This window comes from Erithacus rubecula, assembly GCF_903797595.1.
Source record: "Erithacus rubecula genome assembly, chromosome: 1".
In the NCBI taxonomy this organism is placed as follows: Eukaryota; Metazoa; Chordata; class Aves; order Passeriformes; family Muscicapidae; genus Erithacus; species Erithacus rubecula.
In genome coordinates, this window is record NC_136658.1 from 72,457,683 (window position 1) to 72,481,016 (window position 23,334).

The following is a 23,334-nucleotide window of genomic DNA, read 5'->3' on the forward strand; positions in this document are numbered from 1 at the left end:
TAGACAAAGCCTTCCTTGTAGTCCCAGAGGAAGGAATTGTGTTAGGAATGTATCCTGAATGATGCCTGACTCATCCTCATGATAGCACATCATATTGTCACTGAGGGAGATAGTGCTGGCCAGACCAGACCTCCCATCATCCTATAATGGACATGTGCTGGTAATATGGATCAAAACTGTAACACTTCCCTCCCCACTGCCACTCTAAACTGCATTAAGCATCAAGAAACCAAAAGGATCATCAGCACAGAAAATACAGCAGGTGTGGGTTTGAAACATTCCAGCTGGGTAGGCAAGCTGTCTGTTAGCAAAGGCATACAGCTTAAGCAACTGCTCTCCTGAAAGACTGCTAAAATCAAACTGTGAATTGACATCTCTGTTGTTGCAGCTGTGGAGCAGAGTGGCTGCCTCGCTATTTCGCAATGAGAATCTAAGCCTAGCAACATGAGGCTTAGTCTGCTGAATACTGTGCACTATTATGTAATTTAATAACATTAAACTAGGAGGCTCTGATAATATTATTTGAAAGCTGTTTATTTTATTTAATACCATTTATATTTTATATGTCTGTTGAATTTGAGGGAAAAAGATTATAGAAGAAACTGGGGGGAGTGCAGTAGGAAATTGTGCAATGTACTTATCTGAGACTACATCACATGGTCTGCAAAGCACAGCTTTTGCTTTTATACACATAGTCTTGGCGACTCTCCCACTAGCAACAATAGTGCTCAGACTCATACTGATGTCACTGTTGAGTTATTTAATTTGACTGAACAAGATTAATGTGTTTATTTAAAACCGTGGTCAAAATGGAAAAGAAAACCTCGGGACAATACTTTTATGTGAACATGTATGTTTTCACATCTGATGATTGTAATGTTGCATTAACTTATCAGGAGCAGTTGTTTACACATGCCAATGCTCAGGAGACCCCCTCAGATAAGAAGTGTGAGTCGTTTTCCCTCTCAGCATAGAGCAGACTTCTACACTGCTACTGGTCCAGCTTTCCTTGCCATCCCAGGCTTTCTGTGCTTCCTGTTGCTGCTTTTAGGTTGATCCACAGTGATCCCAGCATTGTTTTATTTTCTCATGTGAGGATGGTGCCACCAGGCAATGACAGCAGTGTGATGGTGGATCCTCCACAGGCTCTCACCAGGGCAGGGAGGGCAGACACCTCCACTGCACAGGATGTCTGGGTGGAGCTGGTGCTGGGCTCTGTAGGCTGAGCCTGCTTCTGCAAAGGCTGGAGCCTTCCTGCCTGAATTTTATCCACATTATGTTTTACAAACAGAATGAGGTTTGGGGTTTTTTTTTTTTTGTTTTGTTTTGTTTTGTTTTTTTTTTTAATGTGATAAATCACTTTGACTTTACTTCGTTCTCATGTGTACCCTCTAAGTGTTTGGAATAGAGTTTGGTTTTGCCTAGAGGCATTAGTAACTATCCAGTTAGATACTCTAGATCACTGGACTTTTACTAGTACAGAGCAGGGGAAAAAATCTGAAATCTGAAGTTTCTTTTTGTATGGTGGGGCAGGTTTCCACAGTTCCATGGAATCGATCTTTGGCTGATGAAGAGCACAAGCGAGGGGGTTTCTGCTGTGCTCTTGGCAGTCGAGGACAAATGGACACACATAGGTTGAGAATGTAGAAATTGCATAAGCCAGAGCTCAGTGCTGTGGTGGGTGCCTGAAGCAAGGTGTGCCTGTTCTACCTTCCAGTTTTGTAGTTCCTCTGTGTATATTTTCATGGTGCTTTCCATATGAAAGTCTTGGTGAAGAGCAGCTGCTGCAGCCAAAGAGTTGCTTCCATGATTTCTTCTCTGTGGGGTCAAGTGCTTCTATCCTCCTAGTGCAGTGGAAGGCTTTTGGGACTTTGAGCCCCTTCTCCAACCACTGCTGCTGTTGTGGAGGAAAGGAAAAGGCTTGTTATGTTTCCATGTATCTGCATTTCTCAGGGTGATGGGCATCTGAAAGGGTAATGCAGTGGGGCATAGGGATGAGCATGAGAACAAAACAGAAGAGCTGAGGGAAAAACAGCCCTAGGCAGTCCTTGGTCTTCAGTAAACAACAGAGCCTGTCCAAGAGGCTGTGCTGCCCTGGGCCGTGTGTGCTCACACTGCAGCATGCTCCAGAGCTGTGTGGTGCCGAGGGTATCCGAGTATGCCAAGGAACCAGTCCTTGGGATTGGCCTCCTGTCTCACTGTGCTGTACCTGTGCCTGCACACAGTGTCCTCAGGTGCCCTTACAAGATCTGTTCATTCAAGGAAATTGCACAAAAATACGGTTTGTGGAGCTCTGCCACTCCCTGTGCTGGACAACACTTCCTCAGTGGCTGCATCTAAGTGGTGCTGAGGACTGAGAGCAGGCCTTTATTGGTGGGGGAAAAGGTCCACAGGGATGGACTAGGGCAGTCATGGAGTTGCTTTTCTAGAGGCACCCATCTGGAAGCTGCCGCCATCTTCAGTGCCCTCTGTGTAGTTCAGACCTTTGGACTTGCTGTGCACAGGGGGTCCATGAAATGTATTTGAAGCAGTAAATAGCTTGATGTACAAGGACATTTTTCCTCAGAGTTCCAGTCAGTGGATATACGTAATTTTCAGCTAAAATTAGTCTGGCTCCAGCTATATGAAGAAAAAAAAAAAAAAAGGAAAAACCCTCAGGAACTAAATTTTTTTCTGTTGGACTTGGTATAGCAAAAATAACTCAGGATCCATCCAGCACAAACTGTGTCCAAAAGTCTGTGATTTGGATCCAGAAAGCTGTGAACTGTTGAAGAAAGAGAAACAGAATGTGTAGGCAAAAAAGGTTCTTCTCTTCCATGTAAGAAAATATGAGTAAGTTTAGAGAATATTAGTAAATCTTTCAAAAGCCTTAAATGAAAACTAGGAGTAGTTTAAATTAATGTTACAGTTAAGTTTTTTACAACTCTTGACAGTACAGCGAGATTGGAGAGGCACAGAGGGGTTTGAAATCAGGACAATATTCTATTCCTTCCTTCCATAAAATTTGATATTTATTAATTTGAGATTTATTTTCATAGAAGACAATTGAGCTGAACCTACAGGTACCAGCATATAAAAAGGAGGGTAAATTTTCTTTTGTACTAAAAATAATCTTATCCCTGCAACCATTTGCCTGATATATTAAACTCTAAACACAAGTTGAAGCAACTGGATACTTAACAATTTCCATGGTCCAACTCTAAAAGGAGTGGGGTGGATAGTGGGGAGGAGAGGCTTGGGCCCAAAATAAACATCAAAAACCAAACAGAAAACCGCTGAAAATTAACTACACATTTAGGATAATTTCTCTTTCAAAATATTTTATTGAATGAACAATGGAAACAGTGTGTGAAGCCTAACCATGTATTGTGTTGCTGTTCCAGGCTTCATCAGCAGTTTCTTGATGTTTGGAAAGTTCTGAGACCCACCCTGTTGGGCTACTTGTAACCAGTGCCTAAGACTACAGAAACCTGCGTGTGGAAGAACCTTTCCTTGAAGGAAGTGTCCATCACAGCACTGTGGAAACTCCTTGCAGGCCTGGCAAGGCGGGAGAGCAGTTTGTGCTTCTGCTGACGCTCGTGTGTAATCTCTGCTTCTTATGCACTCCAGCACCCCTATCAGCTCCTTGTTCTCCTTCACCAGCCCCGCAGTGAAAAGGCTGCTGGGCTGGAAACAAGGAGATGAAGAAGAAAAGTGGGCAGAAAAAGCTGTGGATTCCTTGGTGAAGAAGTTGAAGAAGAAAAAAGGAGCCATGGAAGAGCTGGAGAGGGCTCTGAGCTGCCCGGGCCAGCCCAGTAAATGCGTCACCATCCCTCGTTCCTTGGACGGGCGGCTGCAGGTGTCTCACCGCAAGGGGCTTCCCCACGTCATCTACTGCAGAGTGTGGCGCTGGCCTGATTTACAGTCTCACCACGAGCTGAAACCACTGGAATGTTGTGAGTTCCCTTTTGGCTCGAAACAGAAGGAGGTGTGCATCAACCCCTACCATTACCGGCGGGTGGAAACCCCAGGTAATTATGTCATCTGCAGAGGATTCGCATCTCTGTGTTAGCTCCTGCTCTGGCAGGTCCAGTCCTGGTGCATCCTACAGCTGTGCTCTGAAATGTGAAAAGGCAGGCTCCATCTGATGGAAGCATCTTGGGTCTCACCCTGCCTGGTGCTATCACAGCTCTGGCAGCCAGGTCTAGGGAGGGAGTAAGGAGCCCCTCTCCCCTTGGGGGTCTGCATCCCTTTGGACCCCTGAGGGTACCCGGATCTTGTCCAAGGTGCTGAAAGCAGCTTCCTCTCCCTGGTTGTGGCTGCTGAATCCTCCCTGACTGAACTGGTGTCCATTTGCATGGTCTGGCCACCAGCCTGGCCTCACCACCATGGTGAGATTTATGTCTCATTGAAAACCAGCAGTTGACTCATGAACCCCCAGGAAACACTAGCTCTCTATTTAAAGATAAGAGTTGCAGTAAGATAGCATATTTTGCAGTGAATATGAAACCAGGTCAGTTGGTTCTTCCTGAGTTACCCGGTGGCCTGCCTTAAGTGGGATTTACTTAACTAAATGGAGAGTTTATGTGAAATAAATCCGCCAGGTTCCCATAGAACTTTGAAATTTTCCACTGATAATTCTCTTTGGACTGTACTAAATACTTGTGACCTCACTGAAAGTTCATTTAATTGGGCTTTATGTAAATTTAACAGCTGTTTTAAAATTGTAGTGTTCAGTGTTGACTTCTATAGGGATCTTAGAAGGCAGGGCTGGCAAAGGTCTTGAGCAGTCATCCTGTTTTCCTCTGCCCAGTCTCCCAAACAAACCAAATTACCAGGTACATTCCTGACAGATCTTTTCTTAATGAGCTCTAAAAATCCCATGTGATAAAGGCTCTACAACCTCCCCAGGCAAGTGAATCTATTGCTTTGGTATCCTTACAGAGCAAAATGATTTCTAATGTCAAACCTAGCTCTCCATTGCTGCCAAAAACCACGGTAATTTAATTTACTAATGGATACAGTTGGTAAATGTATACTTTTTATTCTGAGATTACTCCTTGTCTGGCATGAACTTTACTTTGAGGTGACATTAGGATCAGATAAGTGAACTGTGGGATGTTTCTTTTCACACAGATGAAATAAGGGAAAGACATTTGTTGACATTTGTTAAACACCAGAGGCTGCTTCCTCTTCTGATAATCCTTCCAGTACAGCAGAGCTGTCACTGTGAAGTTGCATCTGATCTGCTGTAAACATTGTCAAAACTTTTACATTTCACAGCTACACTGAGTGGGGCTTGTTGTCAACAGTTTTCAGTGGAAAGAGCTGATCTCACGCCTTGCTAAAGTAAATTCTTCAATAATTTAAGTAAAGATGCCCATAAAATATCCCATTTTTTGTTTATTGCACTTCTTTATTTGCAGGCTGCAGTCTTTAGTGTCTTCTCATTTCTTCTGGTGTAACTTTGGTGCAGTTAATGGAGTTTCCTCAGCGCAGTAGCTGACAGCACTGAACGGCGCTGATTTCAACGCTGGTTTTCTCTTCTGTTCAGTGCCAGCTAACAAACACTGCTAATGGAATAGTCCAGCAGCTGCTAAATGGCTGCCAAAGCTTGTTGTTCTGATCCTGAAATTCAGAAGCTTTCAGCTGTGAACATGTCTCTATTGTTTGTCTGTGCAGCAGACTGGCAGTATCTCTGCTAGTAAAGGGGACAAGGTGCTGGTCTGGCTGCTGCTGAGTTGGTAACGTGATCCCAGGAAAAGCTTTGACCCTGTGGACTTGTGTGGACTAGCAGCTCTCTGAGTGCAGGGGTTAACCCACAGGAGGGCACTTTGGACTTGGCCACCTTGTTTTGGAGGTGAAAGTGAGTGCAGCTGTGAGGATACAAGCTGTGCTTTGCCAGTTCTCCACAGGTCCCAGGAATTGTTCTCAGGCTGTTGTGTTCAGTCCTACAACTCTGCTTACAGGAACAACTCAGAAGCTGAAGCTCACAGCAGTAGTATATATTTATACAGTTTAGCAAAGGGTGCAACCCACTCAGGTGTTCTGGGGCAGCAGCAGCAGGAGAGAGAACTTGCACCACTGCAAGTGATGCTGTGCAGCTCTAGTTAGAAAGCAGTGCTGCAAGGAGGTATTGGCAAGGCAGGAGAACAAATGAGCTTAATAAGAAAGTGGTAGCAGTGAGGCCACCACAGAAAAGGCTGGGAGTGGCTGATTTAGGTGCCAGTCTGTTTAAACAACAATCCTCTTTTAGCTGCAGGAAATCTGCAGCTTGGCTGTTGGTGATCTTCAGCTTATATGAGATCCTCTGAGTCCCATCCTCTGGAGTTGAAGAATCTACCTATTGAATAAGTAAACACTATTTTTTATAATCCACCAGAAAATATTTCCAGTATTATTTTGAAATAAATGTCCATCCTTTCGAGGATAGGGTTCCATCACTGCAGTCTTTCTTGCTGAATCAACCACTCTGTGACCAGATCCATTAACTTCAATCCAGAACTAATGAGTCGTGTCAAAGATGGGAGAGCTTCACCCTTTCTTTGACAGCCTGGCAAATCTCTAGACCTCTGTCACTAGAGTACATCTTTGAAATCTGGTCCGAGATTCAGGGATTTCATTGCCTCTGCTGTGTCCTCAGGCTGTCCAGTCCTACTTTAGGGTGTGCTACTGATATGGCACAGATTACACATGGATTTATTGCTGCTACAGGTATTCCTGGCAGATTTCTTTTCAGGTCTGCTGAATAGCAGGTGCAGAAAATATTTCTTCCCACTGCAGAGAGGAGTTAGGTCACCTAATCTGAAGGAGGTAAGTATGCTGGTTGTGCTCTGCTTCCTCCTTCACTGTTGCCTTCAAGAGCTCCTCAGAAGTCTGGTTTGTTGTCAGCAGAAGCTGCCTAAACATGTACCCTATTGTTTTTATATGAGATCATTCATATGTAAGTATTGCAAATTTGAGGGTGTACCATTGCTGTAGACAGGAGAATTTTTTACTTAGACTAACTGACTGCTTGCATGAAACCTGAGTGGGGCTAAGATGTGATAGTCTTCCAGGTGGAAGATCTCCTGATGGCCTCACTGTTGGCCATGTGTTTGGGAGTAGTCATGGGCATGGGGAATAGATGGATCTTACCAGAGAATGGTCTCCCAGATAGTCAACTATGGATTTAAAAAATAGTAAAAAAGTAGTAAAGATAGATTAATATGTGAGAAATGAAAGCGAGGCAGATAAGTTTGCTTGCTAGCATCTGAAGTCACAGGCTCTGGGCACAGCCAGGTTCCCAGCAAGAACTGTTGAAGCTAAAGGGAATGGAAAAAAGGTATGAAAGGCAGTGTCAGGACTTAGGACATGCGATATTTGTCTTCAGTTGAGCAAAGATCATCAACACTTCAGCATGCTTAGAAGGAAGGACTCACCTCTGGCTCTTGGTGGACAATAGCAGGTAGAAGAAAAAGACCCCAATGAGTGGAGAAAATGTGGGTAATTTATGAGGGAAGACAGGTCCCAACATAATCAGTTACTCAGTTTTCTGCCTCTGGTTACACTTCCTTCAGAGTGGTTGAGTCCTGGACAGTGACATGCTACCAAAAGAGCAAAGAGCACGAGTCCCTGAGGGGTACTCTTAGCCACAAACAACAAAATCTCTGAATGCCTCCCCACCACAGAGGCTTTAGCCCTCTAGGCAATCACAGAACAGTCAGTGAAAGAGTAAGTGAGGTGGCAAAACTGTTCAGCAGAACAGAAATTAAGAGTGCCATGGTCAGAGTTGGGAAGGAGTTCAAGGCTTGAAAATTCTTCCTGCTGACTCACCCAAGGCAAATCAAAGGCTTTCCCTGGCAAGCGCTGTTCACACATCCAGATTCTCAGCTTTCATTTAGAGAAGGAGCTGAGTTCTCACAGGGCTGAAGGAGGCAGCTCCCTTAGCTGTGGTGCCCACAGTGGGGTGTCAGCCTCTCAACACTGCAGACACTGCTGCCCCTGGCTCAACACCTCTGCTGGGTGCAGAGGGATCACCAGCTCCTCATCTCTGAAGGCTGCCAGTCAGAGCTGGCTCATCAGCAGCAGACCTGAAAAGTATCATATCAGTTTCATGGAGCTGCTGAGGAAAACTCAAGAAGCAGCAACAGCTCACAGTCTGCAGATGTTCACAGGAGCATGGGATGGGAGGAATACAGCCCACCAAAACCACATCCACAAGGATGGTATAGGTCTTGTCCCAATAAATAGAATTTAAAGAGTTTATTCCTCTCCACTGGCTGTGAAGAGATCCGCAGGGAACTGGGCAGTGCATGTCAGACATGAATACTTGTATTGCCTGTATTACCTGGATGTTTGAAGCTAAAAGAACAGTAAAGAAACAAAGATACCTTTCTCTACTAAACGACTTAAGAAAGTGGCAACAGACTCTTCATGCCACGGATGAGGGGATATGAGGGGCAGAAGGAAAGAGTCTCCAGAGCACCACTCCTTGTCCTGGCCAGAGGCTAATAAGCAATGCATTGGGCCACAGAGGCATGTATGTGTAGTGTCCTAACATATCACAGTGCCTATATTTCCAGGCAGGTGAGAAGATAACTTCTGCAGTGAGCTGCCTGCCATCAGTCCAATCTTCTGAACAGTTTTAGGGCTCAGATCTTCAGGTCATGGGTGACTAGCAAATTCCCAGTGGTATATTCCACTGGAGTGGTGGTCAGACAACCACCCTGCCCAGAGGTTAATCCTTGTTTAACCCTGCCTCTACTGCAGCATGGTGTTAGATTGAGCAAGAGGCTGTAAACCCACTGTTGGTACCAGGCACTGTAAATGCCCCAGCTCTCTCAGTGACTGATGTGCGTTCCAAACAGTCTCTTCTCATGCACATGTTTTGCATTATCTATACATTACTTGCTTTACTCAATAGCTATTATTATACTCTTTCATTAACCTGGATAAATGAGAGTTTGCTGTAATTAAAAGTTGTGAGCTAAACTACCTAAAAAGAATTTACCTTACCTAGACAGCTTTTTGGCCGAAGCAGTATGTTAAAACATGTTCAAACTGTATATTCCCATCAACATTTAAAACCAAGAGTGCACATTGCAATTTGTTTCCATGCACTGGTAAGGATAGACTGGAAGATGATATGCTGATGGCTTTTAGGCCAGAGGAACTCTGAATGCTAGGGTAGTCAATACAAGCCTGCTGAATTGTCCCTGATACTGGGACAACTCATCCTTCTCACTCTAACTCAAATTGCCTCCTTATCTTCTTTGGTGACTTTTAGACCTGCATGATACCAACTGGGAAATCATTCCTCCTACCTGTGTTAAAAGCCTTAACTAAGATAAGTAGGCACTATGTGAGTCAGTAACTAATAAAGAAATGTTGGCGTACAGAAATCACCCATTGAAGGTGCTGCTCTCCCCACCAAAAGTATGGAAGGCACAGTTAAAGCATCAGCTTGAACTTTCGTATTCAAAATTATTTAGCAAGCCTTCTTGTGTTCCAGCCTAGGGGTTGCTCTTCATAGGTATCTCACTAGTCAGCATTTTCAAAGTGTTTTGAGTCTTAATTCTACTCTTGCTTCTCATATGTTAGAATCCAAAGTAATTTGGAACAGCTTTGGGTTTTTCAAAGGGGCAATGCTGTTAACAGCACTGACTGTGTGAGATGAAAGTGAAGAGAGTTTGGGGATAGGCAGTATCTTCTACTAGACTAATTTCTAATGGGTTAATTTGGATTTCAGTTTTTTGATGTGCGTTTTTCGTGTCTTAAATACCAACCACTGACATATGCCTTCTTCTGCTAGATCTTTTCTAACAATATTGCAAGAGCTAAATTGATATTGCTGCAATGTTTGAATTGCCATTTACATTTCCTTTTAAAGATACCACTGTCTGTCTGGCAGCATTCTCAAGTACCTGAAAGTACAACATCTTAGTTCTGGTGTCTGTCTTCAGGTCTGTACTTCCTTTTGCCCATCTGTAACACTCTGGTGGTAAAATACACAGTATATTGCAGAGCACTATTTATTGCTGTTAAACCTGGCTGTGAATTTGGCACATCCTGGTGATAATATTTAGAAAACTCCTGATGTGTTCAGTTTCTGAAGAAGGAAGGAATAGGTAATTTTGAAAGAGAAAGATGTGCTGCCTGAATTTCTGCAGGCTGTACCTGTGAATTTTATGGTATCTTGCTCAAGTCAAGATTCCTTATTTTGGATATGGAACTGCTGTAACTGGCTGCAGATCTGGAGAAAAAAATGTCCAAGAATTCAGCTTTTGATTCTTCGGTTTGGATAGGTTTGTTACTCTTCAATGACTTGTATGCAGACAGCAATATTTGAGCAGCATGGAATATGCCTCTTTTTAACTTACAACAAGATAAACTTTCAAGAATACAGCTTTAACCACTTTTTTCTGTTGTTTTTGCTTTCAGTCCTACCTCCTGTACTCGTTCCAAGACACAGTGAGTTTAACCCTCACCTCAGCCTGCTTGCCAAGTTTCGAAACACTTCTCTACACAGCGAGCCACTGATGCCACACAATGCCACTTACCCGGATTCTTTCCAGCATCCTCCATGCACCCCTTTTCCACCATCCCCCAGCCACATGTTCTCCCAGTCACCCAACAGCATCAGCTACCCCAACTCACCAGAAAGCTCTTCTGGACCAGGAAGTCCCTATCAGCTCACAGGTAAGAATGAGCTTCAGGACACCCTGACTGAGGCTTTTGAGGGTATTCCCAGGGCCTGGACTCAGGTGACAATTCTGTGCTCCCCAGACTGTAGCTGCAGATTGAATGTTGGATAGAATGGACTTGGAATGTGGTTTCTTGTGACTGTCTCTTGTATATTGTCTCTCAGTCCTTCTGACAGATGCTCAAGAGATGGAGAACTGTAGTCGTCCCACTCCTAGAAGTGCCTGGTGAGATGTCATGATTACTATGGAGAAAAAACTGAGGAGAGATGCAGGTGTGCCAGGCCACCCTCTGTTCCAAAGTTGTCCATCCAAGCTTCTGGTACAATTCATGGAAAATAGCACTTGCAAGACCTAAGTTAGGGACCTAGGAGGGTCAGGGTAGGAACCTTTAGAAACTCCATCAGAAGACAGGATAAAATGGGGAAATTGGTGTGCAGATTTTTTTTTTTTAAAGTTTATGGCAATCTCACTGACTGTATAAATTTCAGAAAGTTATGGTGTTTAACAATCTGTCCCAACACTTGGAGATGTCACCAGGCAAGTTCCTTTGACTTTGGAACATGTTCCACAGTTCTGAGATTAGCAGGCTTATGTCAGATTGTGATGTGAACTCCTGACTTAGTATAGCTCTAATTACCTGGACATTTAACTGTGCTTTTGCTGTTAATGCAACACAGCTAATAGCTAGTTTTCATATCATAGCATGGTTCAGATCCACTTCAGCACTTTAACTTTCAAATAGTTTCAGTTATGTCAGCTTTTTCATGAACATGAATTCAGGTCAGAATCTTGTAATTTAAGATTTTAGTGTCTTGACTATGAAACATTTAAATTCAGGTCCTTAATGATATGCCTATTTTATTTCAAGTGCAAGAAAGATGTTTATTTTACAAGGTGTTTGTAGCATTTGAACTTCCTTTTAAGCTGAATAGTTTCAACACAATGTGATGTTTTTCCTTCTCTCTTCATTCATTGAATGTGCTTTCATTCATTTCTTCTCTAGATCTGCATTTCTGATTAAATCATATTTAGCAACACTGCAACTTTTCATCAAGTAGTAAGACTTGTTTGTCTTCTCCAGTATTTTTCTTTCACCTCTGTGTAACTAAGCTGGATTCAGAGGAGCTGGTCCTGACAGGTAAATCAGGCCCATTCCAGCTGTGTAATGACTCTGACTCGTGTATTTAAGTGAACTTGGGACCTTGCAAAGCTACTTAATAATGGAAGTGGCTCAACCTGAGCTCCAGTATATCACAGCACACAGCATACTGATAAGCATAATTTGCCTGTGTAACAATCAGGGATGGAAGGCTATCTAATGCAAACTGGAGTGACATCAAGAACATGGATAGGGATTGCTGTGACCAAATATAGATGCAGGTTTCTGCTTCTCATGGAATTGTCCATACTCTCCCAGTAATCAGTGGAGGAAAACAGACACTCCTAGAATAAGATTCATTGCATCTTCTTGTAAATGTCCAATACACTGTGTCTGAAGGTTCCTATTTTTCTTTAGTGGGTATAAGGAGGCCTAAATGTGACTAGTTTAGGAGTAGACATCAAAAATATCCGTATAACCCCATTATCCTGTGATTATTCCTTTCTTTAACTTATTTCTCTTCCTCTATTTTTTGATTTTGTTTTACTATTTTTTGTTGGAGAGCTGTGCCATCTAAGTGTTAGAAATATCATATAGTGTATGAAATTCCTAGGTCCAGAACAGTGCTTAAATGGAATAGCATAACATGGCTTACTTGGAAGATTCAGTGGTTGTCTCATGAGACAGTTCACAGTTACCCACTAGGGGTCAAGTTGCTCCATTTTGAGGGACAGCCAACAGACCCCAAACACAAGAGGGAATTTCAGTTAGAAATTCAAGTAAAGAGGACCTTGGTCCTGTGAGCTTGTATGTGGTTATAATTTGCTTATAAGCCCATTGAGTTTCTGTTCAAATGAGACAAAACTACACACTTTTAGTGCTTATACACTGAATGTTGACATTGTATAATAGGAAAACAAAGTAATTTTTAACTTGGCTTTCTATAGCCTCCAGCCTTTCTGGATAATCCCCACTATAGAGTCACCTTCTGTTTTCTAGCTCATGTTGCTGTAAATGAAACAAATCAGGAGCTGAGCAATTGTGACTTGATACTTTTCCTCCCAATGTTTTCATGACATCTATTGCTCACTGATGTGAGACTCAACAAATCAGGAGAGGGGCAGACTTCTCTTGTAGGACAGAGGAAAAAAGGACAAGTCTGAAGGGGTTTTGCCAAGTCTGATTTCTACAGCTTTCCGTAGGTTATTTTTACAGATTATGAAGAGAGAAAGCTTTCTCCCAGAGGATCAAATAAAGTGAGCTTCTGCTCTTAAATCTTCCTCCTCAGGTTTTAAATTAAAGACAAAATTCTGGAAATAACACATTACTATCTTAGGGTAACAACTGGTGTTAACAGAGAACTTGATTTTACACAGGTCTAGGCCTGAGGCGCTGCTGTGACCATGCCTCTCTCCTTCAAGAGCTGCATGTCCAACATGACAGCTTTTCCTTCCCATCTTTGCTGAACACGTAATGGTCTTAATCTAGAGACTGAAGGGAGGTCAGATTCAGATCTGTAGTTTTTCCAGTCTTTCCAAGCCAAACGATGCTGAAGTAGTAAAATATTCACCAGGAAAAAAAACAAAAAAAAACAAACCAGGAGGAATTTGCCACCATATTGACTGAGGTGTCTTTCTTCCTTTCTTTCTCCTCTCCTTTTTTCTTTGCTCTGCAGTAGAAACTCCCCCTCCACCCTACCATGCAAGAGATCCTCCAGGAATCCACAATGGACGGTCAATGGATGCAATAGCTGAAAGTCAACTAGTGCTGTCTTTGCCCAATGGAGGTAAATCTGCCGATGGAGAAGCTGAAAGTAAATAACCATTTGTACTATTCTTTAAATAAGAACTGTTTAGGAAAATAAATGTTAAAATTGTTATTTGCACAAGAAGGTTTAGTGATCTGTAATAATAAGTTTCAGGCTATGTGCTAGACCCATCCATTAGCTAGTAGGATTGGTTGATGTAATATTTCCATGAATTATGTGCAGAATTACAGAGTTTAGACCTTATTTGCATCCATGGACTATTGCAGTTAAAAAGCTGTTAATGAAAGCAAACACTGTTATCTACATTGTAAAGATAAACATATGTAACCAAGGATGGTGGGGCAATATAACACACAAAAACATCAATATCAGAAGTAATTTCTTTATCAACTTCAGCTCTAGATTTCAAGTACTTTAAAGCCTTATGGTAGGGACCTTTTTATTGCCATCTTTGTATTAATGTTACATCACTGTCTGGCTAGAAAAGAAAAGGACACTTTTTAGTGGAGTACAAAGATATTCTGACGGAAGACCAAAGTCTTTGTCATCTTATAAGAATTCTTTAGTGGCAGAGGCATTCATGGTCAAAGAAGGGTCTGGGGTCCTGCTTGAACCCTTCAGAGCAACTTGATGTCCTCTCTAGCACAGCCTCTGCTACCTTGGGGCTACTACTGATACCTCCACCATTCAGAGCCCATTTCTGCAGAGCAGGAGGGGGAAATGGAGTTCCTGTGCTGGCTTTTGCTTTGGCTTCCTGCTAATGCAAAGGAAAAAATCACCATTGTTCTTTTAGTCCATCCTATTATGTTCCTAAAGAAATGTCATTTCTAGAATGAGGACTGAACACTGCACACACATGCACATTAAAAAAATATTGCCAGCCTTCTGAAACAGTGAGGAGTGTGTATGTAGTGTGTGTATGGAGCAGAAGGAATATGTAGGGATAGTGCTAATTATGGATGGGGACACAGAATGGCCGGATAATAACAAGTTATCAGACACCAATACTTTTAAATAAATTGTCAAGCTACTTTAATCTCTTTATCACAGCCTACCATCCCTGATCACTATCCTAGTGCATATTAGTTGGAAGTTTATTAGAGGTTATGCTCAGAGGTGCTCTGGGGGCAGGCAGGCTCACATGCCTGTGGTGAGCAGGCAGGATAAAGTTTCCTACTAATTCCTGTAGGACAAATGAGGCTCAGAGATTCTGTTACATTTTTGAGTCTTTCTCTGTCTCTGACTTAAAAAACCTGGGCAGGGATAGATCTAAAAGAAATGACCTTGCTGACATTTCTGCTTACAGTCTCACATGGAAGCAGAAAGCCTGAAAGCATGCAAAAATTGGAGTGATTTATTACTTCTGAACTACAGAGTTTAGTATTAGGCTGAAGGCCTAACACCTAAAACTTGGCTCAGTTTTGACTTGCTTTGAGCCCATCTGTCATCCCTATCTCCTGGTGGTGTGCAGAGCAGATGTATCCCTTACTATTTTCAGTGTATAGTTTGGGCCCCAGTTCAGTGAGCAATGTCAGTGTGGTTGATTTAATGCAGTGGAGTTTCCACTTTAAAGAAGTGGGGCTCCTCAGAGGCTTAGAGTTAAGCTAGTGCACCAACCTTTTGCATGTTTGGGACTTCAGTCATAAAATCAAGAAGCAATGGAAGCTGCTGTTGGGATAAAATATGACATAAGTGATTGTTTAGATGAAGAGACGAGGGGCTGAGGGTGGGAGGGAATGAAAGAAAACAGAGAAAGATTGTTTAAAAAATATTGCTGAAGCCTGAGAAGCTGCTTAACTTTGTTTCCTACAGACTTTCGGCCTGTTTGCTATGAGGAACCCCAACACTGGTGCTCAGTTGCCTACTATGAACTCAACAACCGGGTAGGGGAGACTTTCCAGGCCTCCTCTCGAAGTATCCTTATAGATGGATTTACAGATCCTTCAAATAACAAAAACAGGTTCTGCCTGGGTCTGCTCTCAAATGTAAACCGCAATTCTACTATAGAAAACACCAGGAGACACATAGGAAAAGGTAAGAGGAAATCCCCTCCCCTCAGGAATAATATTCAGAGCTTAGAAGATCCATGCACTGCATTAACAAACCTAGCTGATTCATCAGATGTTCTTGCCTTAAAATCAAACCTCTGACATTACTTCTGAAATAGAAGAAAAGCAGAGGATTCTTTTCTGACTGGATAACAATCAGCAGAGTAACTCCTTACAAAGGCTATTTACTTGGCCAGCGAAGAGAAAAATGTTGTTTATAGTTGTGTGTTCTAATTTAGCAGTATGTATTTTCATTTTATTTATTAGAGCTTCTGGCAACTGGGAATATTGCCATTGAAATGCCACTAAAAGGATAATTGCTGGTGCCTCAGGGCTGCTTCTCCTCCCACCAAATAACAAAGGGAGATGGATGAAACACTTAGTCGTTGAGTTACTTAGCTGAAGAACTCTGGTAGAATTGTGTTTGTAGCTCCCCCCCACCAGTCCAATTCCCTGCTCTGTCAGCTTTTCAGTAGTAAAACTAAGGTTTATGTTCTCCCAGCAGTGGTTGCTGGTGCAGCTCTGTATGCTCCACCTCTGGTGTACACACACCCTCAGCAGGCACTGTGACATGCTGCTGGTGCCAGGTCCGAGGAGACCACACCTGGACACACATGGCCACACACTCTCCATCCCAGCTCCCCAGGGCTGTGTAGGGTTTGATATTCTCCTAGAACTTACTGTTCTTTGTGGTGGTGAGTCAGAAGCCCTGTGCCAGCCACTTCTCCATGCAGATGAAGCTTTGCCTCTCTCTTCTGGTATATCCAGTCTGGACTCATTATCTTGCCAACCCAGCCTCTCACCAGTAGCTGCCTGGGAATGCATTTCCCACTGGGCTAATTAACTGTAATTGTTCCACTCCTATTATCTTGTCAACCTCACCTCATTTCCCAGGCCTAGAGCAATATTTTAATTGGCTCTTGATAGTCTAGTGTTGAATGACTGAATACAAGGGAGCTGTGAGACGAATGTGATACAGTTTTTGCAGAAGGCAGTGAACCTGAGGGCTGGAGCAGGCAGTGTTGTGCTAAACTCTTGCATTTTCTGCAAGATGCTTATGTTGCAGATGCTACACGTATGTGCCAAAGTGGTTCATTGTGTGGAGTGCAAATGTATTGAACATCTAGTTCTAGCTTACTCTGAGAATAAAGCAAAGCTTTACGTCCTATCAGTGTAAGCTGTTAGAGGGATGTAGATCAAAGCTGAGCCTGGACCTAAAGGAAGAATGACAAAAGATCTCAGCTGTCATTTGGCAATGTTACAGCCTGTGACTTTCTGCCCCCAGAGACAAAGAGACAAAACAGAAATAAAATTAGTTAAATGCTAATGGTCTTCATCCCTTTAAATGTGAAGATCTGTCCTAAAAGTCCTTTAAAGTCCTACACCACGAATGTGCCCAAGGGAAGGGAGCAGGTCCAAAGAGTAGCTTAATATATCAGAGATCCTTAATTTTACTGCTCTTCCCTGTTTATGCAAATCCTAAAAAACCATACACAAGTGGAATACAAGTGGCACCAGTGCTGGCATGCAGAAGAGCACAGAACAGCTCCAGAAGCATATAGTTCAAAGGCATGGTAGACAGATGAAAGCTGCTGAAATGGATACAATTGTCACATGTTAACACGGGAGAAAAAAGAGTGAGTAAACAAGATTAGCTCAGTAGGATAAGGATATGTGATTGAATTGTCATCTAGTGTATCAGCATGAAACCATTTCCTGGAAATACCACATCAAAGCTAAAAACAATCCAGAACACAATGCAACATCTACGAGCAATTGGACCTGTTTCAGCAGTCAGACTTCAAGGACGAAAAAGGAACTTTTGATGAGTGTCAAAAAGATGTGGATGCTTGGAGACTGCTGAATTTTCAGTTTCTGCAAGGAGCAATGAAATACCACTAAAACATATGGACCTTTGATTTGGTCTTCTACGAATATGTATTTAGCTGGTTGGTTTCCTTTAGGGTGCTTTCCTCTGGTGAAGGAATACTAGAATAATAGGAGTACATATTGATTAGTGTTGTATTTATTGATTTTAAAAAGTTCATAAGAAAATAACAATTTAAATAACCTCTGCTTTCAGAAGTGACATTGATGTTTTTGTTACCATGGCACAATTTTTGGGCAATGTCTTTAAATACATTCTTTTTTTTCCAGAAAATGGATTACTTAATATACTTTGAAAACACAGCCTTTAAAATTTCACCTTAGCATCTGCTGTGGTGACCCTAAATCAGTAGCTACACCTGAAGATTTGAAATGTGGTGCACATTTATGTCCTTCTTCTTCTTCCCCTACCCTCTGTTCTCACTTCATCTGATTATTTCAGAAAGCTCTATGGACTCCATCAAGGTCCTTTCTGTCCTTCCCTTTTATCCATTTCCATGGGAAGGAAGGTGAAATGGTAAGAACTAGGCATGCAGCACCCCACTGGTGCAGTTGGAGCTGATGCTTTCCTGTCGCTGCTGTTCCCAGTGCAGTACCAGAGCGTGCTCCCAGCCACACCCCTGACACTCGCAGCTCCTTTCAGATCTTGTGGGTGCTCAGAAGTCAAGTGATGGCTTGAAGACAGACTTAAAGGTTCCCATCTGAGTCACCCTGGAAAACTATGGGAGAGTGTCTTTTTCCCAGATTCTTTTCCCACTCAACCTGCTTTCCCCTGTGCCATTCCCACTTCGTTTAGAGGCTGGTTTTGTCCTAAGGATGTGCTGCTGCCCCTTGTTGTTATGACTGCAGAATGATGAACAGACTGGGAATATGTAACCAGTCTTTCTATGAAAGACACCAGAAATAAAACTAATTACAGCTGCATTATTAAAGCACAGTTACCAGCAGCTTTGCAGTCAGTCTACTGAGGCTCTGTGAACATTTATGTGTGTTTGAAGGGCATAGCTAGCATCAGAGAGAAGGATTCATTTATTTAGTGGTGGTTTTTACAATAACAAAGAACTGAGTTCTTCCACCTCTCTTGTCCATGGGAAGGGTTCATTTCCCGTAATCTAGGCATGAGAAGGGTGACTGGGCATTTTCACAGGATGACTTGGTCTCCTTCAGGTTGTGGCTTCATGGTCACATTCAAGCAGTCAGGGTCCCCATTGCCATCTCACAAGATCTCATCGAAAATAAATGTTGGTTAGTTTGTTTTTAAGTTTATTAGCTGGTTCAGTTCCTCGGCCTGGACAGCAGCCCAGTCCTCAGCTGTTGCTGCCAGCATGAAAGCAGGTGTGCCAGCAGGGGCAGGGAATGGGAGAGCCTTTCCAGCACCTGCACAGACTTCCATGACTTTAAGCTGGCTCTGAGCCTGCACTTGGTAGCAGGTGGAGTGAATCACTTGGTCATGGTTCCTCTCTCCATCTATCAGCTAGAGAAGGCATCTACACAGTTATCATTTTAGAAAGGATCCCCAACTTCAAGGTTGATGAATTAGGCTAAGATAAATTCTCCCACCAATTCAAGTATGTTTTCATGCAAGCAGATATCCTTCATGAATCAGAGTCTTTGAAGGGATAGAAGTACTTCCACATTAATTTCCCCAAGTCACAGTCAAAATTTGAGTTAGCATTGGTAAGTCACTTGGGCACAGAAAAGTTCAGAAGAGAATCAGTAATTTTCTTGCTAAAGGTCACTTGGAACAGAATCTGAAGAGTAAGTCACATCATGTAAATGCAAATACATGGTTCTGATGCAGCACACCATGCTGTGTTTTAAATGTGTAGCAATAGGATCCTGCAGTAAAACAGCGTGCAGTGGAGTGGGTCTTGGCCAGTGTGCATTTGCTTTACAGTGAAAATACATTTACCTGTGTAATGAAATAGTGATTTTTCAGTTCTTGGATAGTTTTGATTGATGTTTAGGATATGTTTGACATGTGCTTGATGTTTATGTGTGTGTATTTTTTCATAAAGTACTATGCAACCTGCACTGAGAAACAAAAGATCCTGGAAGGATCTTGGGCTTGTGTGCCCAAGCCAGTAAGACAATGAATAACTGGTAGAAAGTGTGTTGTGAGCAATGGAGAAACAATACATGTTCTGTTTTGTTTTTCAAGGTGTCCATCTTTACTACGTGGGTGGGGAGGTTTATGCCGAATGTGTCAGTGACAGCAGTATTTTTGTGCAAAGCCGCAACTGTAACTACCAGCATGGTTTCCACCCAGCCACGGTCTGCAAGATCCCCAGTGGCTGCAGCCTCAAGATCTTCAACAACCAGCTCTTCGCCCAGCTGCTTGCCCAGTCAGTCAACCACGGCTTTGAAGTGGTGTATGAGCTCACCAAGATGTGCACCATTCGAATGAGCTTTGTTAAAGTAAGGATCCTTTGCTTTCTCTTGCATCCCTGCTAACTTTGGTGCAAAACTAGATCCCATCAAATCCAAGGGAGGACGTAGATATCCAATTTTTGAATAGCAATTCATACTGATTGTTTTCCAGTATTGCCTTAAACTTACAGGTGCTCAAAATCAATAGCTTTTGTGGTCAACCTGAAAATCTCTGAGATTGTTAAAATTTAGGTATTCCATAGGCTCTCTGTGGAAAATAGGCAGAGAATGCATGGTGGTGTTCCCCCACTGATTGTTCAGAAAGCTCAACTCAGAAGGGCTTAGCAACATAGAAATATTGTTATACATATCTTAGGTAGTTGTGATCTCTCCTACTGTTATTGGTCTGCAATAGAGCTCAATAGAGCCATTGATCTGAAAAGAATGTCCTTATGTATGTAGGATAATTTACAGTCTCACCAGTACCATAGACTGGTATATATTGTCTCAATCAAGAAACACTGAGTTCTTTTTCATCTCTCACTGAGCTTGCAGAGAATTGGGGTTTTTTTGCCATTTACCTGATCCCTGACAAATATTGTCTTGCTTTCTGATGCCATTCACTCTGGCTAGCCACACAACCAGAAGGGTTTCTTGCAAGCAGAACAGAAAACTCAAAAGAACATTTGACCTTTCCCCCGTTATTTGGAAGAGGGAGGCCTTTGGGGAGCCTTTAAAGCCATTGCTGTTCTGATGTCCTTCAATATGAATTTCACAGTCTGACTGCTCCATAGGAAATCTATCAGTCTTTGTGGGACTTTCTCAAATCCTTTGACTGGCTTCTCACCAGAATGTGGTCTCTCAACTTCTTTTAACACTTGGGATTTATTTACATGCCTGTTGTAGCATCTAACCCTCAAAGAGTGGCAAGTGTTTTGAGATAGTTTCCAGATGATGTGATGCTAGACCAGCTTGCTATAGAGCTGCTGGGGAGAGCTGGCACCAATGTTCAGCCTGCAAACTAGACAAGTTGCACCATTAGAAGCCTGTGGTCCGGCCAGGTACCATAAAATTTGCTTATGTTCCTTTGTCTTGCAGATTTATTTTTCTATACAAATGACTGAATTGAGATGATTGAATTCACATCTAAGAGACCAAAAAGTCCTTGAGGCTCAAGTCCAGTTTCCTTGAGTTCTACAGAGTTGAGTCCTACATATCTTTCTGTTCTAACTTTTTCTAGTTATCCTTGGGGACCCATCTTCTTAAGTCTTCAAAAACATTGAGTGCCCTGTAATCTCTCCCAAGAGTCCAAGCCAAAATCTCCATGCCATGACTATGCTGTTCCTTTGTTCTTGGGAGGGAACTGATATCTTGTTCACATAAAGCATTGAGGAAAAAAAAAAAAAAAAAAAAGAAAGCAAGAAACCCAACAAACAGCATTTTCTTTAATGGAAGACATGAATGGGCATGTTGTTTGTAAAGGCAGTGTAGCCAGTTGCGCAATATTTTCATTATCTCAGCGATTCAGGGGCAGGCTCTTTGATGTGTTATCTGCCTCCATGCCCAGCATGGCAGCAGAAATGCTGGTGTTGATGCACTATATAATGCTGCTGCCATATTATCACCTTGCTTTGTTGAAATAATAGCAGCTATTATTGTGCCTCAGGCACCAGAAGACCAAGGAGTCATTTTGAGCTCTTTCCCATGACGTCTGGAAAATTGCTATGCAAATCTCATCTAGGCTCTTTCTTCCTGGCCTGCAAATACACTTTTCTGTATTCAGTCCTCCTGAAATGTTTCCCCCCCGAGGAGTGAGCCCTCCTGTATTGTCTGGGGTCAGGAGTGACCCTGGGTGTTGGAGTTGCAGTGCCCAGAAGGGCCTGTTGTCTGTCAGTCCAAGAGAGCCCTTTGTGTGCTGGGCAGTGCTGTGGCTTCTCTGCTGACTCCTGTCCAGGTAGTGCTGGTCACCTACAGTCCAAAGGGCTGGAGACCCTGCCTCTGACCCCACCAATGCTTGAGCTGGGAGGCTCAATGCTGGGAGGCAGGGATGGATAAAGACCAAGACATGAGAAACTTGCCAGGACTGTGCCATCTTCTGGATGCAGGGCATAGGACAGAGGGAGGTGAAGGTCTGTTCCCCTCTGATGTCCTTTGTGTGGCCATGGAGCTGAGGGGAGCTGAAATGTGGGTGTATCATCAGAGAGAGCAACTTCCATCCAGTGGGCACTGCTGACAACCAAAGCAGGATGGCTCTTGCCACCTCTCCACAGCTGAGGCAGCTGAAGCACAAAGGGAGGAGATGGAGAGTTTCCCCTCCCTCTTTTCCCTGGGTCTTGGGGCTAAGGGGAACACACCCAGCAGACTTGAAAGTTCAGCACTCTGGGACATGGAGACTAGACTCAAGAGAGTTCCTTGCCCACAGGAGATGGGAACTGTTGGCTGGAGCAGCAGGACCTGTAGGGGTACCAGTATCCTCTTCCCACCATCTGTGGAAAACAGCACTGCAGCTTTTAAAGTTGCACTCACTTTATTCCCTCATTAAGAGAATTCCAGCTCTGGGCCCCTCTCAATCCTGGGGTGAAGGAGGCTACCTGCAACCCAAGAGTGATATACAGGGAGCACTGGGATCCTTGCCCTCCTGGCATTTCCCTGGGGGTGCTTGAGCCAGGGACAGCATCACGGGGAGTGTTTGGCAGTTGCCAGCAGAGGGAGATGGCCAGCCACCTGCCAGGCTCCCCCAAATCTGGCACACTGTGCTTGAATCCTGTCATTGCTTTCCTCTGGATTTTCTGTCCTGCTTGTCAGCAAGGTGTGCCAGCTCCTTTGACACTTGCTGTCCTGGCTGTGCATCTTCACTGCAGTTGAGTACTTGTGACTTCACCATCTCAGAAGTCTGACTGTGCTGGCATTTCATGCAAACATTTACAGAACATCAATCTGAGGTTCTGTGAACACAGGCTCTTTCTAGTCTCATAAATACTCTGCAGTTCAGAAAAACGCTGCCTGTTTGGAAGCACTCTTCGGGTTTTGACAGGTCCATATCTTACTTTTCTGCTTTCTTTCTCCTTTTCTTCATTGATTAGCATGGATTTTATTCAGACCACTTATGGTGACATCTCATTTAAGTGTTAATCCCAGATTTACAGTTATCATCTAAAGAAGTGCTGAGCTGCTCAGCACTCTAAAATTTTGGTGACTTTGGCAGCTATCAGTCTTAATATACCTCCACATCTTTTTTTCATTACAAGAATACCAACCTGCCTGCCTATCATAATGACAGGTATGACTCAGTGACTGATCAGCATCCCACAAATGAAGATCCTCGTGCTGTAGTGAGACCATGTTTTGCACATTGCCCTGTGGAAATCTGAGTTCAGTTCTGCCAGTGAGACATCTGGTGAGCTGCAAGACTTAGGGCTGTGACTCGCATGCCTTGTGTTGCTGTGACGTCAGGCTGCCTGCTTGTGAATCATAGAATCTGCTGAGTTGGAAGGGATT

At 43.1% G+C, this 23,334-nt stretch overlaps 1 protein-coding gene across 2 annotated transcripts in view; it reads left to right on the forward strand.

The window, feature by feature from the left end:
* The window catches only part of SMAD9 (SMAD family member 9), a 36,330-nt gene that overhangs the window by 11,015 nt on the left and 1,981 nt on the right, over positions 1 to 23,334 (forward strand). The window contains exons 2-6 of one of the 2 annotated variants that reach the window (XM_079314806.1): positions 3,384 to 4,010; positions 10,402 to 10,659; positions 13,439 to 13,549; positions 15,344 to 15,565; positions 19,628 to 19,884. In XM_079314806.1, coding sequence (XP_079170932.1) covers positions 3,599 to 4,010; positions 10,402 to 10,659; positions 13,439 to 13,549; positions 15,344 to 15,565; positions 19,628 to 19,884 — 1,260 coding nt within the window. In that variant the 5' untranslated portion in view covers positions 3,384 to 3,598. Of the gene's footprint in view, positions 1 to 3,383; positions 4,011 to 10,401; positions 10,660 to 13,438; positions 13,577 to 15,343; positions 15,566 to 19,627; positions 19,885 to 23,334 lie in introns of both variants that reach the window. The other variant, XM_079314805.1, reaches the window with a different exon arrangement.